The sequence below is a fragment of the Rhinatrema bivittatum genome, chromosome 3, assembly GCF_901001135.1.
Source record: "Rhinatrema bivittatum chromosome 3, aRhiBiv1.1, whole genome shotgun sequence".
In the NCBI taxonomy this organism is placed as follows: domain Eukaryota; kingdom Metazoa; phylum Chordata; class Amphibia; order Gymnophiona; family Rhinatrematidae; genus Rhinatrema; species Rhinatrema bivittatum.
This window is the reverse complement of record NC_042617.1, coordinates 423,783,898-423,805,263: the sequence shown is the minus strand read 5'-3', so window position 1 is coordinate 423,805,263 and position 21,366 is coordinate 423,783,898. Positions and strand designations below refer to the sequence as shown.

At 42.1% G+C, this 21,366-nt stretch overlaps 1 protein-coding gene across 1 annotated transcript in view; it reads right to left on the bottom strand.

Moving 5' to 3' along the window:
- The window catches only part of CSMD1 (CUB and Sushi multiple domains 1), a 4,035,193-nt gene that overhangs the window by 549,613 nt on the left and 3,464,214 nt on the right, over window positions 1–21,366 (bottom strand). The window contains 1 exon segment of the mRNA XM_029596871.1: window positions 20,420–20,533. Coding sequence (XP_029452731.1) covers window positions 20,420–20,533 — 114 coding nt within the window.

Below are 21,366 nucleotides of genomic sequence, written 5' to 3'. Positions count from 1 at the left end.
AGAGACTCAAGTGCTCAAAGTCCCCAACCCAACCTCATTTTACCATGTGTGAGAGGGAACCAGTACAAGAGCTGGGTGACTTGTTGGTGAATGCTAGATCTGTTAATAATAAAGCTGTTCTACTTTGCAACACACTTTTGGAGCACAGAGCTGATGTATTGTACAACAGTGAATCACTGATACATGATCAGGACAAAAGTGTTTTTCTGAACTATGCCCTGATGGCTTTGACTATTATCATTGCTACAGAGAGAGAAGAGGGGAGGGGGTGATCTTAGTTTATAAGAGTTCCCTGCTGTTAATGTGCCTTCCTTTATTCCAGGTCAAATGCTCTGAATGTCTTTTTATCAAATCCAGTGATTTTAAAGATACAGGTATTTTCTTAATATATCGCTCCATAGGAGAAATAGTTCCACTTCAAATAGATTATTGGATATGAATGAAAAAGTGGCTTTGGTTTTCCAAAATGTGTTAGTTTTAGGTGATTTTAAAGTCCATATGGATTCAACTTTGTCTGGCAGAGCTAGAAATTATGAGGAACTTATGACTTTATTAGACTTTTCCTAACTTATTACCATCTCCAATCATGTCATATTACACTTTGAAAACTATTTTCATTTCATCGATAGGAAGCAGTGGTTATTTATGATCATAAATTTATCTTTTACTTTAGAGCACTGTTAACATCAATTTTTTTCTCTGACCTTGACCTTCATATATACTACCCTGAAAGATCACTCTTAGTATTCTCTGCCATGCATTAGTGTAATGGAAAATGCTAGGGATTTGTGTAGAAAAAGTTTTGGTTTGGTGGTTAATTCATTTAACTTGTCTCCATGATATGTTTTGTTGAATACAAAATTAATTTAAATGTACCATTTATTAATGTTGTTCATTCATTCATTTTCCATTAAAGGTATTTGGGGAGCAATGCATCCTATTTTGCACTCAACAACTGTAGTTTCTGTTAAAGTTTAATAAAACTTGCAGAAATCAATATTTGAGGAAAGAGCATTCCAAGACAGCAAGACTGTGGAAATGTGGCACCAACGGCAGCATGAAAAACCCAAGGCATCCTGAAGGGGCAAAGTAGTCCAAACAAAGGCCTCAACACCTCAAGGAACCATAAAAGGAGCAAAGCAGCATCAAGAATGACAAGAACATTCCAAGTTTTTAAAAGACAGAAATGGTCACCATCAATAATAATATGAAGACCCCCAATATACCAAAATAGGTGCAAGGTAGAGGCAAAAAGAAGCACCAAACGTGGCAGAAAATACTCAAGGCAGTGATAGAGGGTCAAAGCAGCACAAACAGTTGCATTAACACCACAAATAATCTATCCATAGTAGAAAGAACACTACAAGACCATGAGGGTTAAATAGTAGAGAGGTGAATTGGTTCTGGAATCGGTTCCGGTATCGTGTTCGTAGAACCTCAGGAAATCTTCATTTCCTGTGGTTCTGACCGCTTTGTTTTTTGGCTGTCCCGAGCCGAAAAAAAAACAGAACACCCTGACACTTTAAATCTAATTATTTAGAATCCCCCACCCTCCTGACCCCCAAAAAACTGTTCTAAAGTACCTGGTGATCCAACAGGGGTCCCAAGAGTGATCTCCCGCTCTCGGGCTATCGGCTGCCAGTAAACAAAATGGCGCCGATGGCCCTTTGCCCTTACCATGTGACAGGGGCTATCGGTGCCATTGGTCAGCCCCTGTCACATGGCCATCAGCGCCATCTTGTGCTCCTACCATATTACAGGGGCTGACCAATGGCACCAATAGCCCCTGTGACATAGTAAGGTCAAAGGCTATCGGCACCATTTTGATTACTGGCAGCCGACGGCCCGAGTGAAGGAGATTGCTCCTGGATCCCCACTGGACCACCAGGGACTTTTGGCAAGTCTTGAGGGACCCTCCTGACCCCCACAAGACTTTCTAAAAGGCCAGCGGGGGTCCGGGAGCGACCTCCTGCACTCCAGCCATCGGCTACCAGTAATCAAAATGGCGCCGATAGCCTTTGCCCTTACTATGTCACAGAGGCTACCGGTGCCATTGGTCAGCCCCTGTCACATGGTAGGAGCACAAGATGGCCATGTGACAGGGGCTGACCAATGGCACCGGTAGCCCCTGTGACATAGTAGGTCAAAGGCTATCGGCGCCATTTCGAAACCAGCAGCCGAGGGTGTGAGTGCAGGGGATGACTTCCGGACCCCCCGCTGGACCACCAGGGAGTTTTGGTAAGTCTTGGGGGGTCAGGAGGGTGGGGGGTTGTAGTTCATTTAATTTTAGTGGGGAAACAAATAGGAATTGATGTATAGAATGTATCGGGGGGCCACCTTGCCGAATGCAACGTATCTGCCCCCCAACAAATACGAATCCCAAATGCAACGTATGGCATCCCTCTGTACATCACTAAGGCAAGGCTATCGTGTTCTCTTCTCTCCTGCCTGTTACACAGTATATAGAGGCATGGGAGACATGGGCATTGTTCAAAAACATGCCAAATGCAAACTTTTACCTTTCAATAAAAAGTTGTTTGTATCACTGAAAGGTCTGTTATTGTGTTTTTCTTTTAAGACAAAAGATGTTAATGTATGAGTTGTTTTTTTCTAAACTTAAACCTCAGTATTCAGCTTAAATTGCCATGTTGGCACTTTGCGATAAATAAGTGGGTTTTCGGTTGCAGTTTGGGTACTTAGTCTCTAAATGTTTTGCCATCACTGCTTTAGGGTATATATGTTTAGAACTTTAAGTCTATCCCATATGCTTTAGAATAAAGACTAATGATCATTTCAGTAGCCAACCTCTGGACCGACTCCTACTGGTTTATATCCTTTTGAAGATGTGATTTCCAGAATTGTACACAGTTTTCAAAATGAGCTCTTACCAGGGACCTATACAGGGGCAATATCACCTCCTTTTACTGCTGACCATTCCTCTCCCTATGCAACCAAGCATCTTTCTGGCTTTTGCCATTGCTTCATCCACCTGTTTGTCCACCTTAACATCATCAGAAAGAATCACCCCCAGATCCCACTCTTCTTTTGTGTTTAGAAGAATTTCAACTCCAGTGCTATACCATTCCCTTTGAGTTTTGCATCCTCATGCATTACTCTGCATTTTTTTTTAGCAATAAATCTTAGCTGCCAGTCTCTAGATCATTCCTTGTGTTTCATTAGATCCCTTCTCATATTTTTGAAATCTTTATTTTTATTTGATTTATTTTCACCTTTTTAAAACACTTCAGAGCAGACTACATTCTGGTACTGTAGATATTTCCTTATCCTTAGAGGGATTACAATCTAAGTTTTGCACTGAAGACCATGGAAGGTGAAGTGACTAGCCCAAGATCACAAGGAGTGGAGATGGAATTTGAACTCTGACTCCCTAGCTCACAACCCATTACTCTATCCACTAAGCTACTCCTCCACTTCTGGCTGTTTACCCTGTTCCAGAGCTTGGTATCATTGGCAAAAAGATAAACCTTTCTTGACAATCCTTTTGCTATGTCACTCATGAAAATTTTGAAATAATCCGGTCTCAGGACTGATCCCCGAGACCCACCACTAACTGACTTCCCCTTCATTGTGCCTGAAATGAGGTAAAAACACCCTAATAAACCAAGCCAGATTAACATCAATTCCTCTGCCATCTAGTGGATGGAGGAAATATGTCATACAGAAGACTGCATCCTCATTGACACTCATGTGCTATGTCCTTCAGAATGAGGTTAAAACCTCAAATGGGGATAGCTTGGTAGTAGCCAATGGCTCACTGGGTAGACACCTTCTCTTTCTTGAAATGTTTGGGAATATAGGCAAAAATAGGTTGGATAATCCATAAAAGGCAAAATACCAAATGAAGCCAATAGTCAGTAAGAAGAAGCATAAAGGGAAGGAATTTGAAAAGGAATTTGAAGAGAAAGGCAAATAAAGCATGAAAGCATTAACAATAACTGAGTAATAGGGATGTGCAAAACAAAAAAATAGTTTTGGTTTGTTCATTTGGTTCATTGGAACCCATATTCATTTCATTAGTTTCAATACAAAAAAAATGTTTATTTGTAGTATCATTAGTTTCATTAATTTTCCATTAAAACCTATGGGGAAAGTATTACAGTCTATTTTGGGCTCTAGAATAGTGATTTTTTTTGTAATCAATTCTAATGAAACTTGTGAGGAGAAATCATCAGAAGGAGAAAAGAACTGCAAGGTATTTAGAGTGTGGCAAAGTGGCATCAAAGTGGCATAAATAGTAGCTTAAGGCTCTGCAAAAAGGTACCAGGTTTATGGGATTGATAGTTCTCTAATGCCATGTGAGTAAAACAATGAAGCAGTAAAAGGAAGAAGAACACCCCAAGGTTTAAAAAGAGGATGCCAACCCAGCAATAGTGTCTTGGACACTTGATGGCATCATGAGAGGCAAAATAACACCAAAAGTGTCATCTGCACCATAAGGTGCCATGAAGGGGGAATGAAGCAGAAAACATGGCAGAAAAAATCCCAACGTACAACTAAAAGGAATCAGAATCAGAAAGAGTGGTATCAGGATTTGAAAAGAATAGGAGAGGGACACAATAGCACCCCAGATTGGCAAGAAAACATCAAAGTGTAAGAGTTGGAGTATGCCAGGAAAGTACAGTGGCAGAAAGAAATGAAGACATGAAGGTGGAAAATCAGCACATGGCAGCAAGGCCAAATGGCACAAGGATAGAAAGGTGCAGGATGAAGGTCATAGCATTAAGGCAGAGTGGTATGGGAGATGCCATCATTCTGTTGGAACATACTCAGGACCATAGGGGGAGGATGCCTCTTCCTGTCAAAGTATGGCTGCACATGGCTGATCCATCGGTCCAGTAGGATATATTTAAGTCACAGGGTAAGCCATGCAGATTATAGGTAGGTACTTGATAGGTATCCAAGTATGCAGTACAGTGGAACTGCGAGTGAGCCACAAAATCAATTGGATTAATGGAACAGTGCCGCAAGTGTGCAAAAGAATGGATAGCCATGGCAAGAGATGGCAAGAAGGTGAGTAGCATAGATGAAGAATGGTATTAAAATCTGGAGGAGTGTTTCATTAAGTTTGCAGAGCTATGTATGGCTAGGACATGATGAAAAGTGGGCAGGCACTGTAGGGGAAAGATATTTGGTAAGAACCTTGAACCCAGCTGGAGCAGTAGGAAGGAAGCACCCTCAGCTACCAAAACTGGCTTGAAATGGCAGCGGCAGAGGTGCTGGTATATCTAAAGAACGTGAATGGTAGGAGCAAAGCAATGCAGCAAGAAGCTTATCTGTATAATATCCCCAGAGGTGTTTGCCAGTTCTTGCATATGCACGGAGCAGAGCAGCGGAGCGAGCAAGCACCTTAATGTGGCAAGAGTGGCCAGGAACAGAAGCAGCAGAAATGTTATTAGTTAATAATTTTAAATAATTGAAATGGTAGGAGCAGAGCAACACAGTAAGGAGTGTAGCTATAACACTCTGTAATGGAGTAACTCTGTTTTCCTCCTTGCTGCGTGTTCAGGACCAGGCTAGATGCCTGGTCCACCTTATATCCACAGAGGGAGAGAGCTCTGTGGGTGGGACCCTGCTGGGGCAGGGAGAGGCCTGAGGGTGGGACCAGCTAGGAAGGGTAAGAATGCACATCCAGTGCGGTTCAAGAGGGCCCCCTACCTCTCCAAGACAGGCAGTCACGTAAATCTATGCTGACCCAAAGCCCAGGGAGTAAGACGTGTACAACAAAGGTAGGAAATTATTCTATTGTGTTGAAATACTGTAACTTGAATAAAGTTTTATCTGCATTAGAAAAGGCTAGAGTCTGTGTGGCTTTGTGCTTCCAGCCTGGAAAACACCACTCGTTTTCCCATATGTGGTGTCAGGTCAGTCATTTTTTTTCTCTATTCTGGGCACAAAGAAAAACCCCCGAGTCTCCAAGCAGGATTGTGAAGTTTGTTGTGTGGCCTGCCAAAGAAGCTGGAGGCAAAGTAGCACTGACGAGGAAAGGCTGTGGCTCAGGGAGCATATTGAAGCAAGGCAGGCTACATGAAAACAAAAATAAGGTTTGTCTAAGCCTTACCTAAGGAAGGGGGTGGGGACAGAAGAAAAGCAGTGATGCTTGGGTTTCAGAGCACCTAAATTTGGAAGATTGCTGGCTCATAGAGGAGCACAGAAGAAAATGCCATCTCTGAGGCATGACTCGACTAAGCTCTTTTGCTTCCTTTTCCCCAAATGCCACCACTGAGGCATGATGCCACTGACCTCCCCTGCCTGCTTTACCACAACAACTGTTTGGAGTGAAGCAGGCAATGGTGTTCAGTGGAATCAGGCCTCAGTCATGGTGTTTTTGCCAAACTCCATTACTGAAGCATAACTCCACTGACCTCTTGCCTGCTTCGTCTCAACAACTTTTTGGAGTGAACTAGGCAGGGGAGGTCAGTGGCATCATGCCACAGTGGTGGCATTTGGGAAAATGGAGGCAGAGTAACTCACATGGAAACATGCGTCTCAGGTTGCATGTGGGTAAAAGGAGGCAGAGGAACTCACATGGAGTCATGCCTCGCAGGTTGCATTTTGGAAAAAAGGAAACAGAAGAATTGAGCAGAATCATGCCACGGAGGGTGCATTTGGGGAAAAGGAGGCAGAGGAACTCAGCGCAGTCTTAACTCAGTGGAGTCAGAATCAGGCACAGGAACTCAGTGCAGTCATGATCCTGCAGTGATGCTTGGAGCATGGCAGTCAGACAAAGTATGCATCAAACCCCTGAGGGTGTGTGAACTGTATGGCAGTGTAAGATTGCTGCTGGATGTCCTGCCAGGGCCTTGTGCTGTTTGAGTTGGGGTATGATAGTGTAAGGCTGCTGCAGGATGTGCTGCCACACCCTGTGCTGTTGGTGTTGGAGTATGGTAGTGAAAGGCTCTTACTGGATATGCTGTCAGACCCCTACAGTGTCATATCCCAGTGTCATTGTTGGGAGACATGTCAGGAGGAAGCAGGAGGACTGAGGCTCTAGTGTTGTTGATGGGGATATGTTAGGAGGAAGTAAGCTATGTCAGACGCCATTATTGTTGAAAGGGACGTCAGGAAGAAGGAAGAAGCCCCAGTGAACTTTTTGAGGATGTGTCAGGAGGAAATAAGCTGAGTCAGACTCCATTGTTTTTGAAGGGCAGTTATTAGGAGGAAGCAAGAGGAGTGAAGCCTCAATGTTTCTGTTGTTGGGGATGTGTCAGGAGGAAGCAGGAGGATTGAAGTGCAAGTGTTGTTGGGGATATGTAGGGAGGAAGCAGGAGGATAGAAGCCTCAGTGTTGCTGAGGATGTCTCAAGAGGAAGTAAACTGGGTCAGACCCATTTTTGTTGAAGGGGACTTATCAGAAGAAAGCAGGAGTACTGAGAGGAGAGGATCACCTTATCAGAAAGAAGCAAGAGCACTAAGAGAAGAGGATCACCTTACTGGTGGCTGGAAAGAATCAGTTAGTATTGCTTGAAGAAATGTTTAAAACTTAAAAGTATTGGGGAGAAGTAAACTATTGGGATATATTATTTAGTGTGTTCATGTGTTTTGTTTTAAATAAGTAGACAGAAAATCAGGCAACAAAAAGAAGTTTGTATATTTGTATTTCCAAACATTCCCACCCCTCTCCCACCCACCCCTCACTCATTGTTTAATTTATTTTCAGGTGTCATTTTCACACTTTAAAAAAATAAAATAAAAAGACAATATCAGTCTTTTAACTTAAACTCAGAAACTCCTCACACCTTATCAAGAGTTTGATCATTCCCTTGTAGGTCACTACCAGATATATAGTGAAAACACTAATACATTTAAAGGACCCTACATGTACGCATTCCTACTCCCACAGCAACCTAAAACTTAACTAGGAATTGAAAAAAATTAAGATGAAGGCAGCAGTCCAGCAGCAAGAGGAGGGCCTCCCAGTCTTTTGCACTGAGCGTCACATGTATGACTTTTTACTCGCCGGTGAGAAGTTGTATGTGTGCATCTGATGCAAAGAGATCCTATCTCTCAGAGAATGAGTCCGAACTCTGGAAGCTAGAGTGGCATACCTGGAGGAGCTAAGGTAGACAGAGAGGTAAATACATGAGACCTTTTGGGACATAGTAACCACGTCTCAACTCCAGTCTGGCAGCCCTGGTGCTGCCTTGGAGGAGGAAGGTCTCATGATCAAAAAGCATAAACCTGGTACAGCAGGAAATGATCCTGCTCTCCAGGTGGTGCATTGTCCTCTCGCACCGAGGATGTCTCTCCCAGATCTACTGCCCAGGAGGAAAGGGTTAGGTTGGCCATCATAGTTAGAGATTCAATTATGAGGAACGTAGACAGCTGGGTGGCAGGTGGACGTGAGGATCACCTGGTAACATGCCTATCTGGTGCAAAGGTGGCGGACCTCACATGTCACCTATTTAGAAATTTAGACAGTTCTGCGGAGGCGCCAACTATTGTGGTACACGTGGGCAGCAATGACACGGAAAAATGTGGGAGGGAGGTTATGGAAGCTAAATTTAGGCTTAGGTAGAAATCTGAAATCCAGTACCTCCAGGGTATCTTTCTATGAAATGCTCCCTGTTCCACACGCATGTTCCCAGAGACAGGCAGAGCTTTGGAGTCTCAATGCATGGATGAAACCATGATACAAGGAAGAGCGATTCAGTTTTGAAAGGAACTGGGGAACCTTTTGGGGAAGGGGGAGTCTTTTCCAAAGGGATGGGCTCCACCCTAACCAGGGTGGAGCCAGGCTGCTGGCAATAACATTTAGAAAAGAGATAGAGCAGCTTTTAAACTAGAACAAAGGGGAAAGCTGACAGTCCCTCAGCAGTGCATGGTTCAGAAGGAGGTATCTTCAAAGGATACTAATGAAGCATTAGAGTTACGGCATCACAACAAAGAGGTTCCAATAATAAGAAAAGTAGTCCAAATGTCTATAATTAAAAACTCACCTGAGCTAAAAGATTCAAATTTATCCCTGTCAACTGAAAAGCAGAATGTAAATACAAAGAAAAAACACACTTTGAAATGTTTGTATGCTAATGCCAGAAGTCTAAGAAGAAAGATGGGAGAATTAGTGTATAGCAGTGAATGATGACATAGACTTAATTGGCATCTTAGAAAGAGGATAGCCAATGGGATAGTGCTATACTGGGGAACAAATTATATCGCAATGACAGAGAGGAGCATCTATGTGGCGGGGTGGCACTTTATGTCAGGGATGGCATACAATCCAACAGGATAAAGATCCTGCAAGAGACTAAATGCACAATCAAAGCTTTATGGGTAAAATTCCCTTGTGTGTTGGGGGAGAGTATAGTGACAGGAGTATACTACCATCCATCTGTCCAAAATGGTGAGACGGATGGTGAAATGCTAAGAGAAATTTGTGAAGCTAACTAAACTGGTAGTGCAGTAATAATGGGAGATTTCAATTACCCCAATATTGACTGGGTAAGTAAATCATCATCAGGGCATGCTAGAGAGATAAAGTCCCTGGATGGAATAAATCACAGTTTTAATGAGCAATTGGTTAAGGAACCAATGAGAGAGGGAGTAATTTTAGATCTAATTCTCAGTGGAGTACAGGGTTTGGTGAGAGAGGTAACTGTGGTGGGGCTGCTTGGCAATAATGATCATAATATGATCAAATTTGATTTAAAGACTGGAGGGGGAACAGTAAGTAAATCTACAGCTCTAGCGTTAAACTTTGAAAAGAGAAACTTTGATAAAATGAGAAAAATAATTAGAAAAAAACTGAAAGGTGCAGCTACAAAGATAAAAAGTGTGCAACAGGCATGGACATTATTAATAAAATATCATCCTAGAAGCACAGTCCAGATGTATTCCACATATTAAGAAAGGTGGAAGGAAGGCAAAACGATTACAAGCATGGTTAAAAGGTGAGGTAAAAGAGGCTGTTTAAGTCAAAAGATCTTCATTAAAAAACTGGAAGAAGGATTCATCAGAAGAAAATAGGATAAAGCATAAGCACTGGCAAATTAAATGTAGAATTTGATAAGACAGGCAAAAAGAGAAAATATGAAAAGAAGTTGGCCAAACTCGCAATAACAATTTTTAAAAATATGTCTGAAGCAGAAAGCCTGCAAGGGCGTTGGTTGGACCATTAGATGATCAAGGAGTTAATGGGCGACTTAGGGAAGGTAAGGCCATCATGGAAAAATTAAACAATTTATTTTTTCGGTGTTCACTGAAGTGGATGTTGGAGAGATACCTGTTCTAGAGAAGGTTTTCATGTGTGATGATTCAGATCAACTGAACCAAATCACAGTGAACCTGGAAGATATGGTAGGCCTGATTGAGAAACTGAAGAGGTAAATCACTTGGACCGGATGGTATACACCCCCAGGGGTTCTGAAAGAACAAAAAAAAAATGAAATTTCGGACATATTTCAATTAATTTGTAACCTATCATTCAAATCATCCGATGTACCTGAAGATTGGAAGATGACCAATGTAACCCCTATATTTTAGAAAAGATCCAGGGGTGATCCAGAAAACTATAGACTGATGAAACTGACTTCAGTGCTGGGAAAAATTGTGGAAACTGTTATAAAGAATAAAATCACGAAACATTTAGAGACATGGCTTGGTGGGACACAGCCAACATGGATTTACCCAAGGGAAGTCTTGCCTCACAAATCTCCTACATGTTTTTGAAGGTGTGAATAAACTTGTGGACAAAGTTGAACCGGTAGATGTGGTGTATTTGGATTTTCAGAAGTTGTTTGACAAAGTCCCACATGAGAGGTTTCTATAAAAACTAAAAGTCATGGGATAGGAGGCGATGTCCTTTTGTGGATTGCAAGCTGGTTAAAAGACAGGAAACAGAGAGTAGAAATAAATGGTCAGTTTTCATAGTGGAAAAAGGTAAACAGTGGAGTGCCTCAGGGATCTGTACTTGGACTGGTGCTTTTTAATATATTTATAAATGATCTAGAAAGGGGTGCGATGAGTGAGATGATCAAATTTGCGGATGACACAAATGTATGCAGAGTAGTTAAATCTCAAGTGGATTATGATGAATTGCAGGAGGACCTTGCAAGACTGGAAAATTGGGCTTCAAAATGGCAGATGAAATGTAACATGGACAAGTGCAAAGTGATGCATATAGGGAAAAATAACCCTTGCTGTAGTTATACAAAGTTAGGTTCTATCTTAGGAGTCACCACCCAGGAAAGAGATGTAGGCGTCATAGTGGATAATAAATTGAAATTGTCGGCTCAGTGTGCTGTGGCAATCAAAAAAGAAAACAGAATGTTAGGAATTATTAGGAAGAGAATGGAAAAAAAAAACAGGAGGATGTAATAATGCCTCTGTATCACTCCATGGTGAGACCGCACCTTGAATACTGTGTGCATTTCTGGTCCCCGCACCTCAAAAAGGATATAGCTGCACTGGATAAAGTGCAGAGAAGGGTGACCAAAATGATAAGGGGCATGGAACAGCTGCCCTATCAGGAAAGGCTAAAGAAATTAGGGCTGTTCAGTTTGGAGAATAGATGACTGAGGGTGGATATGACAGAAGTCTACAAAATCATGAAAGGACTTGAACAAGTTAATGTAAATTGGTTAATTACTTTCTCAGATAATAGAAGGACCAGGGGGCACTCCATGAAGTTAGCAGGTACTTCATTTAAAACAAATCAAAGAAAATTATTTTTCACTCAGTGCTTAGTTAAGCTCTTAAATTTATTGCTAGAGATCGTAGAAATAAAGTTTTTAGTATGAGACCTGAAATTGTAGCTCTGGGTGCCATTTGTAATACTAGATTTCCTTGTAAATGTTTGATTTTCCTGAATGGCGTTAAATATCTTTTCTTTGATCCTATCTAGGTACAAAGTTTTTTGGATGCTAGAGGTAATGTTGCTCCTTAGGTTCCCTAATATTCCTTTTCTTTGGGGGGCATAACATGTATTTTCAATGGTGGTCGAGTTCAGATGCCTTAACTTTTTTTCTATTTTTCTGTAATTTCATTTTGTTATAATTTGGGCCCTGTTTCTCTCTCCCTTGCAAAAGTGGTCTTTATTATGCAAATGTTCTTTTATTTAGTTGATTCTATATTACTTGTATTTGGTTTTGCACTTTTTTATTTTTCAAATACTTGTTGGTATTTGATGTAATAATTTAAATTAATAAAATATAAGTTAAAAAAAATTAATTGCCAGAGGATGTGGTTACATCAGTTAGTGTAACTGGGTTTAAAAAAATGTGGATAAGTTCCTGGAGGAAAAATCCATAAACTGCTATTAGGGTAATTAATAAGCAATAGTAGCTTGTGATTTATCTAATGTTTGGGTACTTGCCAGGTACTTGTGACTTGGATTGGCCACTGTTGGAAAGAGGATACTGGGCTTGATTGACCCTTTGTCTGACCCAGTATGGCATATCTTATTTTCTTATGTTCTTAATTGTTGTTGGATATGTGACAAGAGGAATCAGGAGGATTTGAAGCCCCACTGTTGTTGTTGGGGACATGCCAGGTTGAAGTAAGCTAAATCAGTCCCCACTGTTGTTGAAAGTAATGTGTCAGGAGAAAGTAAGCTGAGTCAGCCCCCAGTTTTCATCATGAGGTCAAGTCAGGAGGCAGCAGGATGTGAAGGCCCCAGTTTTACAGATGGGGACAAGCCAGGAATAAGAAAGCTGAGTAAGACCCCAGTTTTTATCATGAGGTCAAGTCAGGAGGCAGCATAATGGGACAGAACCAATTTTTCTGGGTCGAGACAAGTCAGGAGGCAGCAGGGTGTGACAAGACCCAGTTTTCTTGATTGGAACAAGTCAGAAGGTAGCATGTTATATCAGGCCAAAGTTTTCTATATGGGGACAAGGCAGGAGTTAGCACGTTGTGTCAGGACCAAGTTTTGTGAATGAGGACAACTCAGGAAGTAGTCTGAGTTAGACCACAGTTTTCATCATGAGGGTAAGTCAAAAGCCAGAAGGGTGTGAGAGGCCCCAGTTTTCTGGATTGGGATAAGTCAGGAGGTAGCAGGATTGGTCAGATCCAAGTGATGGTATATACTAATAGGATAAGTCAGGCAATGTGGCAGTGCTTGATTGCCCCTCTGATATTGGTAAGGGCAAGGTAGGTGGTATGTGTCAGTGCAAGTTGGCCCCTATGATGTTAGTAAGGGCAAGGCAGGCAAATTGTGTTTGTGCATGTTGGCCTCTGTGATGTTTTTGGAAACATGGCAGAAAGCTGTTAAAACATTGGTGTTGCATTTGGTGGTCTGTGGGCTTTCCCCATAGACTGCTGCTCTTAACTCCAGCCCCAAGCCACCATTGCTGGTTCCTGATGCCACTGAGGAGTCTCCAGGATGCTACGAGGCAGGCCGCTACTTTCAGACAGGCCCGACACTACAGACAGGAAGGCGCCACTGACTCTTCCCGGTGCCGGCTGTAAGCATGCACGCACCCAACATTCCTAAATTTAAAGGGCCCTTGGTGAGAAATCCCCCTTGGCATCCATGAATGACATCATAAGCCTTGGCCTATATAAGGTCTTCTCTCCCTGCAATCCTCACCTTGACAACAGATATCCCTATATTCCATAGCGTGAGTTGTTTCAGCATTCCTTGTCTTTGTTCTCCAGTTCCTGCATTCCTGTATCAGTGGTCCTTGTCTTCGTTCTTCATTCCCTGCACTCTGTTTCAATGGTTCTTGTCCTCATCTTCATTTCTAGAGGTCCTTGTCTTTGTCTTCAGTGACTGTGGTCCTTCATCGGTTCTTCTGTGTGTTCCTTGCCTGCTGTTTCTACTCTTTGCTTTTCTGCCCTGCCTATCCATCCCTTCTTCCCTATAGACAAATACCCAGAATTGATCTTGGCCTGTCTCTTGGACCTCCCTGCTTGCTGCCTGCCTCTGACCACTACCTGACTCTTGGACCTTCCTGCTTTCCACCTACCTCTGACCAAAACCTGTCTCTGGATTTGCCTCATCTACTCCTGCTCCACCCCAATGACTTTATGGATCTCTCCACAGGCAGAGATCAACACCTAAGACCTGCTGGCTCTGGCAACCAAAGGCTCAACCTGACGAAAACATTGGCTGCTATAGGAGAATCTCCAGCTGATCATCTGCCTCATCCAGGTCCCCATCCATGACAATTGGCAGATATATGGGAACCATCCACCAGGTAAGTGTGCAGCAAAGCCCAACTGCATCCTGTTGCTCCAGTCCCTGTGGAGCTTCTGCTTACCCCTACTTCAGCCAGGTCCCAGTGTGTCATCAGTAAGAGGAAGGAGTGTGAGACGTTTGTAGATGTCCAGATATCGCTTGTGAAATGCACACTGCTCTCCCATGCCTTCGTCAGCACTGTCTACAGAAATGCTTGTAAAAACTAGAGATGACCTTTCTGCTGAAAGTGGTCCTGGAGGGCATTTCATAGTTTGGTGCTACAAGCTGCAGGAACGCCTAAGACCCATATTCTCCCTGATCTGCAGTAGCTGATCATCTGAAGTGATCATCTCAACAATAGTCCTAGTCACCATTTTGGATGCTGCCTGCCTCTTTCCACGTGAAAGTACCACTGAACACCACCCCATTTCCTCCATTGAGGACTGTTGCTTCTTAGTTATAGGTAGGGATTGCTGCTGTCGGCCTGCCACCTGACTGGTAGAAGGATCAAAGGCTTGAAAGCAGCTTGAGGAACACTTGTCCCCTTTTCAAATACTAGTGTCCTCTGGCTTGCAGAAGAGGCCTCCTGACTGCTACTACCATCCCCAGGTGCATTTTGAAGGGGATGCTGCTTCTTCAGGGGATACTCCATCCTAGAATTATTTAAGTTGCCCAGTTGCTTCCTTCGGCTGATGCCCTTTGTGCAATAGTTACAATGAGCAAAGATTGGGTCCTTCCTGTTTTGAGAATGGCACCAGATCATAGATTTATTTTGTGATCCCTTTCCTCTATCTGCATCCTTGGGGGTACATGATGCTGCTGCTGGCACTGAAGTAGCCTTGGAGACAGATGGAGCCTGAGGAACTGCAGAAGAGGATTTGCTTATCCTCTCTTCCTGCACTTTCAGTGTGGCCTGTTCTCTCTCTTCTGTCAGTGAAATGGAAGCTAGTACAGTACTGACTAAACCTCCTAATAATGGATTTTTAGCTAATGCCTCTCCCATCTCTAATTCAGGATATCCTTTGATGGGAGATTCTTCAAGCTGTGATTCAGAGGAGGATGACAAAACTGCTTTTATGGCCCCTGCTGCACTAAGGATTATGCTAGTGTTGCTTTAGGTTTCACCATTTATACTTCTAAAGGCACTGATGGTTGTACTTTGTGGCTGCTGCTAATATTGCCTTTCCTTTCTCTCTCCTCTGACTCAACAGGATCTGACTGAGATATTGATGGAACTGGCATATCCTCCCCAAATCTTAATTTCTTATGGCTTGGCATGCCTACCTCTCCTGCTGATGTTTTGGATTTGAGAAAATCTCTCTATTTTAATTGGGAAACTCACTGTTGTCTGGCTAGCAAATGCCTTACCAATAACTGCAGGCTTCCTACATCCACTTGTTTCACTTGCCTTCCCCAAAATGGTCCATTTATTGTTAAAAAAAATTATTGTGGCAGGGAGTTCCCCCTCCACCACCCCCTGCTCCTACTTCCCCTTAGAATTAAAAAAATAGATATCATGGGCTCCAGATTCCCCCCTCAAAAGCCCACCCCAACCCTTTCTCTTCTACACCCCTCCCCTGCCCTGTACCTTTATCTGAAGTTGGTCTCCTGGATTGCAGTAGCCTCCTACTATGATCCGGGACCGCTGCTTCAGATGACGCTTCTGCCATTGTTAGGCTACTACGATGAGAGAGTACGCTGAATATACGGCACAAGTTAATCTTAGCCGGAAAACGTGTCCACTAAGTGGCCTGAATATTGGCCTCATAATTTCTCATGTGGTACTCCCCACCCCAAACATAGGGGTAATTCATAGTCCGGACAAAGAGGGGCCACACCCATGGATCATACAGCATAGCTATTATATAACTATCCTTCTGCGTAAGGGATTCCAGCCTGTCTTATACTTGCTGCTGAAAAAAGTCCACAAATACCAGCACTTCTCATGACAGTCTCTGTTTCCGCTGGAAACTTTACAATTTATTCTGTAGGATGTTAACTATGGGGATTTTCTGATTCAAGACAGCTCTCTAGGAACGCTGTTATATGCTGCCAATCATTTTTTTTCTCTTTATTTCTAGATTACATAATTAACATGCAAGTACAACTTGGACAAGAAAAGTAATTACATTAAAGGAAAAAAAATACAAAGAATGAAAAAAGAGAAGAAACATAAAAATTAATGCACTTGTATACAGAAAACCACAAGAGAAGGATAGAGGACCCAAAAAGGAAGGGAGTAAATGTAAGAAAAAAGGAAATAATTTTCCAAGTCATGTCATATACTATGAATACAGAGATACTCCATGCACCCACAGCCTAACCTAATCCCCATGAGATCCAGAAAAAATAGTCCCAACAGGAGTCTAAGAATCAATAAAGTATTTTTTGTTCATAAAAACAAAATGGTCAGAAAAAAAAATCTAGTATTTCCAAGGGAAATGGATAAAAAAAGAGTTCTAAGTGCCACAATTTCCTGATGTATGGCCAAAAATTTCTTTCTGCATTCTTGTGTAGCATGACAAACAGGAAAATGTTTGACTTTAAATCGCATAAAGGGCATATGAGCATAATGAAAAATTATCGAAGAACTAGATCTCGGTCTGACTGAGAGGAAAAAGTCACAAGCAGAGTAGCACGATGTGACTCATCAATCACTAAGGATTCTAACCGGGTCATTCATCAAAATGCATTATGGCATTAATGTAAGTGGTAATAATGATAGCGCATGGTGTGAATGCAAATTTTTGGAAGGGGTGGGAGCAGGGAGGAGTTTGGGTGGGGATTATGTAAATGAGGGGCAATATCACACCATGCAACAGCATAATGCATATTATTGCATGTTTTTAATGCCAGAAGTAACTACACCTTTTTTCCTGGTGTTAAACTGGGCAATATGCCTGAAGTGGCCATTACACAATTTGTGATAACTTTTTAGAATTGTGTTTTGGCCATTTCTGGGCTTGGGAAGGGAGATGGGAAAAAGGAGAAGGTGAGAGTGGAGAGTGGAGTGCAGAGAGCGAGAGAGCACCTCTTGGGAGTCCCTCACAGTATTTATATCTCTATGGGAGGGCCATCAAAAAGGTTGAGGTGAGGTGTTGGTGGTGCTTAAGGGTTTGGGGTCAGCTTCTCCTGTAGAGTGAGAATACGAACAGCACAGTACACCTTGATGAAGATTTGAAGTCATTTGGAGTCTTACAAAGATGAACTTTTGTACTATGTTATCTCACCCTAGCTTGATGGTACCCTGTTATAGAATCCATCAAACTAGGGTGAGAGAACATAGTAGAAATGGCATCTTTGTGAGACTTTCCTCACTCCAAATGCTGTCAAATCGCACCACGCAATACTACAGATGCGAAGCAGTATGTTATCGTGTGGTGCAGTAATTCTAAAATTTCCCTAAACACACCCTTTTTTCTTATCATGGGCATTATCCATGCGTTAATAATGCATTTTGATGAATCTAGGGGTGAGATTGCAAAAACATCCATGGAAGCTTCATGCTGTTGTTGTATATTCACACCAGCCTACCTGAGTTATTTCCCACCTCTGTCAGGAAGATAAAACACTTTCCTGATAACAGGCATAGTCCCCTGTGACAAACCCAGAATATCATGCATATAGGACTTGCAGAGTTCCTCAGGAGAAACCATGGAAATAACAGGAAAATGTAAAACATGCAACTTATACGTTCTTTCAAAGTTCTTCATATTTTCCATCCTATGATAAGTTACATTTTTATCTTGAATAAGAGACAACTGAGCAGCAAAAAGCTTATACACAGTCTGTGTAAGCGAGATGATTTGATGAGAATAATTATCCAAAATATTATCATTAGAATACATCCAACTATTGTAATTATTCACTGCAAGAGATAATTCAGCTAAAGAGGACTCCACGGGGACAGAACACTCCAAATAATCTCCAGGGTAATAGGGGATGGTTTGGGGTGTAGGGCCTCACTAATAGAACTTCTGTAAGCATACAAAAATTAACAGGGGGGGAGGGGGGAGCCAGAGTCTGAGGTAAGGAAGAGGAGTTCACCAAAGGAAATCCAAAACTGACCCCAAGACCTGAGGCCTCCACACCATCCTGCAGATGACCCTGAGATCCAGGTCAAGTAGACTCCATAGAAATAGAAACTCCTGGCGTCACCGCACCCCCCTCACTTGTACACAAGCCAGACACCTCTAGCTCCAAAGTGCACACTAATGACACTGACAACAAAACCGCCAGTAAAGGAAGAATTCTCTCATCAGAACTCAGGGAAAACTCCCCAACATCTTCTAGCCACCGATCTGCACCCTCAGGACTCGTGACATTGAAGAACACACCTGACACCATCAGAGACAAAGCGAGGAAATCAGGTATGAGTGCCTGGCTCATGGGAAGTGAGCAGTCTACCTGAGAATAAGGATTTGCTCATCAGTTTGACAGCCAGCAGCCTACCCCTGAAGAAGAAAAGTGATTTCAGAATGCTGCAGCATTGAGTTGTTAACACATGTGAGATTGTTCAAGCCTCGTTCTACTCTTTGAAACTAATGTCTTTGGAATGCCTGCATGTGAGATTTTAATCCCTCAGACCTGTGATAAGTAACGGTATTCTTCCTATTTAGTGTAACTTCAATTTAGGTGAATCTTTTATTTGCAACAATAATTATTCTAAAAAAAAATATACATATGAGTCTGTAAACTGGGACTATTAAAAGAACAATGATTATAAATTATCCAGCACAATGTCTACTGGACATAAGGCACTAAGATATATAGTACGGCCCTGGTGCCTGTATATGAGGGCTCAATGAGTAACTGAAACAGTTTCTTGAATTAGTACATACTATTGCTATTAGAAGGGTGAGATTCTGTGTTTTTCATTTAAAAAACGTAGGCATGTGTAGCGTTCTCGCTGGTCCAGATGTCACTGGTAAAATAGATGCTTCTTCTCTCCACCTTGGCAAGCTCTGCCTGCTTGCAAGCACTGTATTGAACATACAGATTGGGGATAACCTATCAACTGAATGTTGTCCAGGATGATACTTTTTATTTGGGGATAACAGGTGCAGCATCTATTTAAATACCACATTCTCTATTATCTATAAGGGGTGATCATCCAGGGCAATTACCCCAATGCACCATGTCACCAGCTATAATGCTGCTTGCATCCTACTATAGGACAAGGAAATGGTAACACATCCATTTACTCCTTAGTTGCTTGCTGCTGATATGCAGCTGGGGACTATTGCCTGTCATCTCACTGGAGGATGAGATGAATGGGTAAGCTTAGGAGACTACACTTTCTAGGGTTTTCCTTCTGCTGCTGCTACTTCTACTTCATTGACTGGCAGATGGGGTATCCAGGTTAGTACTGTCATCCTCCCCCAAAACCAATGGTAACAGATGCTTTCTTATGTGATGCTGCATACCACTGTTTGTAATATGTCCTTGTACCTTGTTTCTACTGATGAATTTACAACATTGAAAGAACTCTTAAAAACACGGGTTTCTCTTAGCTCTGAAATGCACATCCATAGAAACTAATGTATAGTTGGAATAAGCTATCTGAATATACAGTAGGTATGGTTTGGGGCACAGTCATTCAGGTAATAAAGTTCTCCAGCACTGAAAAGAACCTCGTTTGTTTGTAGCTGGTCTTTCCCTGTTTCATCAGATACTGAGACATTGGGCACTGGAAAAAATACAAGAGGAGACCCAGTGAGCTGCAAGCAGGGGAGTTTGTGGCAGATTGTAGGAACTTCATTATCTGTGTGACTGTGAATCAGACTATACCTTCCTGTAGGTTTAAGTGAAAAATCACCTTGGGAAAAAAGTTTCAACATGTTATTGCTTTTTTTTTTATTTTTAAAAAAGAAAATCATTTGTTAAAAAAAAAAAAAAGTTATGACTTTTTCAGAAATCTGCTTCAGATATTAGACTCCTTGTCAATCATAGTTTTAACTACAATAAACTATAGCATAAAGATCAGCTTGTATATATCTAATATGTATATGGAATACAATATACTAAGACATTCATTCTTTTCTACAAAGGAAATAATCATTTTACTTTTCTTTTCTGAGCTGACTGACAAGATAATGGTGGGAAGTCTGCAAACAATTATATTAACCAATCATGGAAACCACAAGGGAAATTACACTGCTGTTTTGGTGCAGTCTTAGAAATCTAAAATCTTGCTAACATTGCACTTTAATATAAATGTAGATGAAGTTAGGCAGTCCTTCGAATAATTTTGCTGTTACTGTTCAAATAAAAATGGACTTACCTTCACAGAATGGAGGGGAGCCTTCAAACTGTAACTGCGTATTTAGCTTACAAGTCATAACTTCATTTCCAACTAATGTGAATCCTGGATGACACTGGTACTTTACAAAATCTCCTGGAAGAGTTGAAGAAAAGCCAAATTGTTGTTTTCTGTTCTGTACACGCTACATTTTCTATCTAAAATCAATACCTAAATACTTCTATTATTAGTAGGATTGTCAACTGGCTCCATAATTTTAGGATAAGTGGATCAAGCCCTGGGTTTACCCCACTACCTGCTTGGACTTGTAGTTTTGATTTTCAGAGGTTAATTGAAAGGAACACCAGAACTATAAGTTCATGCAGGCAGCGGTATAAAAACAGGACAACCCCCACCCTAAAACTTGCCTAAAGTCCCTGGTGGTCCAGCGGGGGTCCCGGAAGCGATCTCCTGCTCTCGGGATGGCCTAAGATGGCGCCGGATGTCCATAGTTCCTACCACATGACAGGGGCCGACCAATGGTACCGGTAGCCCCTGTCACATGGTAAGGGCAAAGGGCCACTGACGCCATTTTGTTTACTGGCAGCCGACGGCCCGAGAGCAGGAGATTGCTCCCGGGACCCCTGCTGGATCTCCAGGGACTTTAGGCAAGTTTGGGGGGTTGGGAGGGTGGGGGGGGGGGTTGTAATTAACTAAATTTGAAGGGTTGGGGTGTGGCGGGGGGGGGGGGGTTCTGGTGGAAATTGCCGAGAAAAAAAAAGACCCATTGGAAAATGAAGTTTTCCATGGGTCGCCTGACCTGAAGCCCGACCCGGTAGATAAAAATGAAGCCCATCCCTATTAATTACTAGGGATATGCAATCTTTAGGATGAATTAGGCAATTTCAATGAAATCAATTAAATTGCCTAATTTGTCCTGGTTCGGGGAACCTGAAAACTGAACTAAATTTTCCCAAAATTTCAGGAAA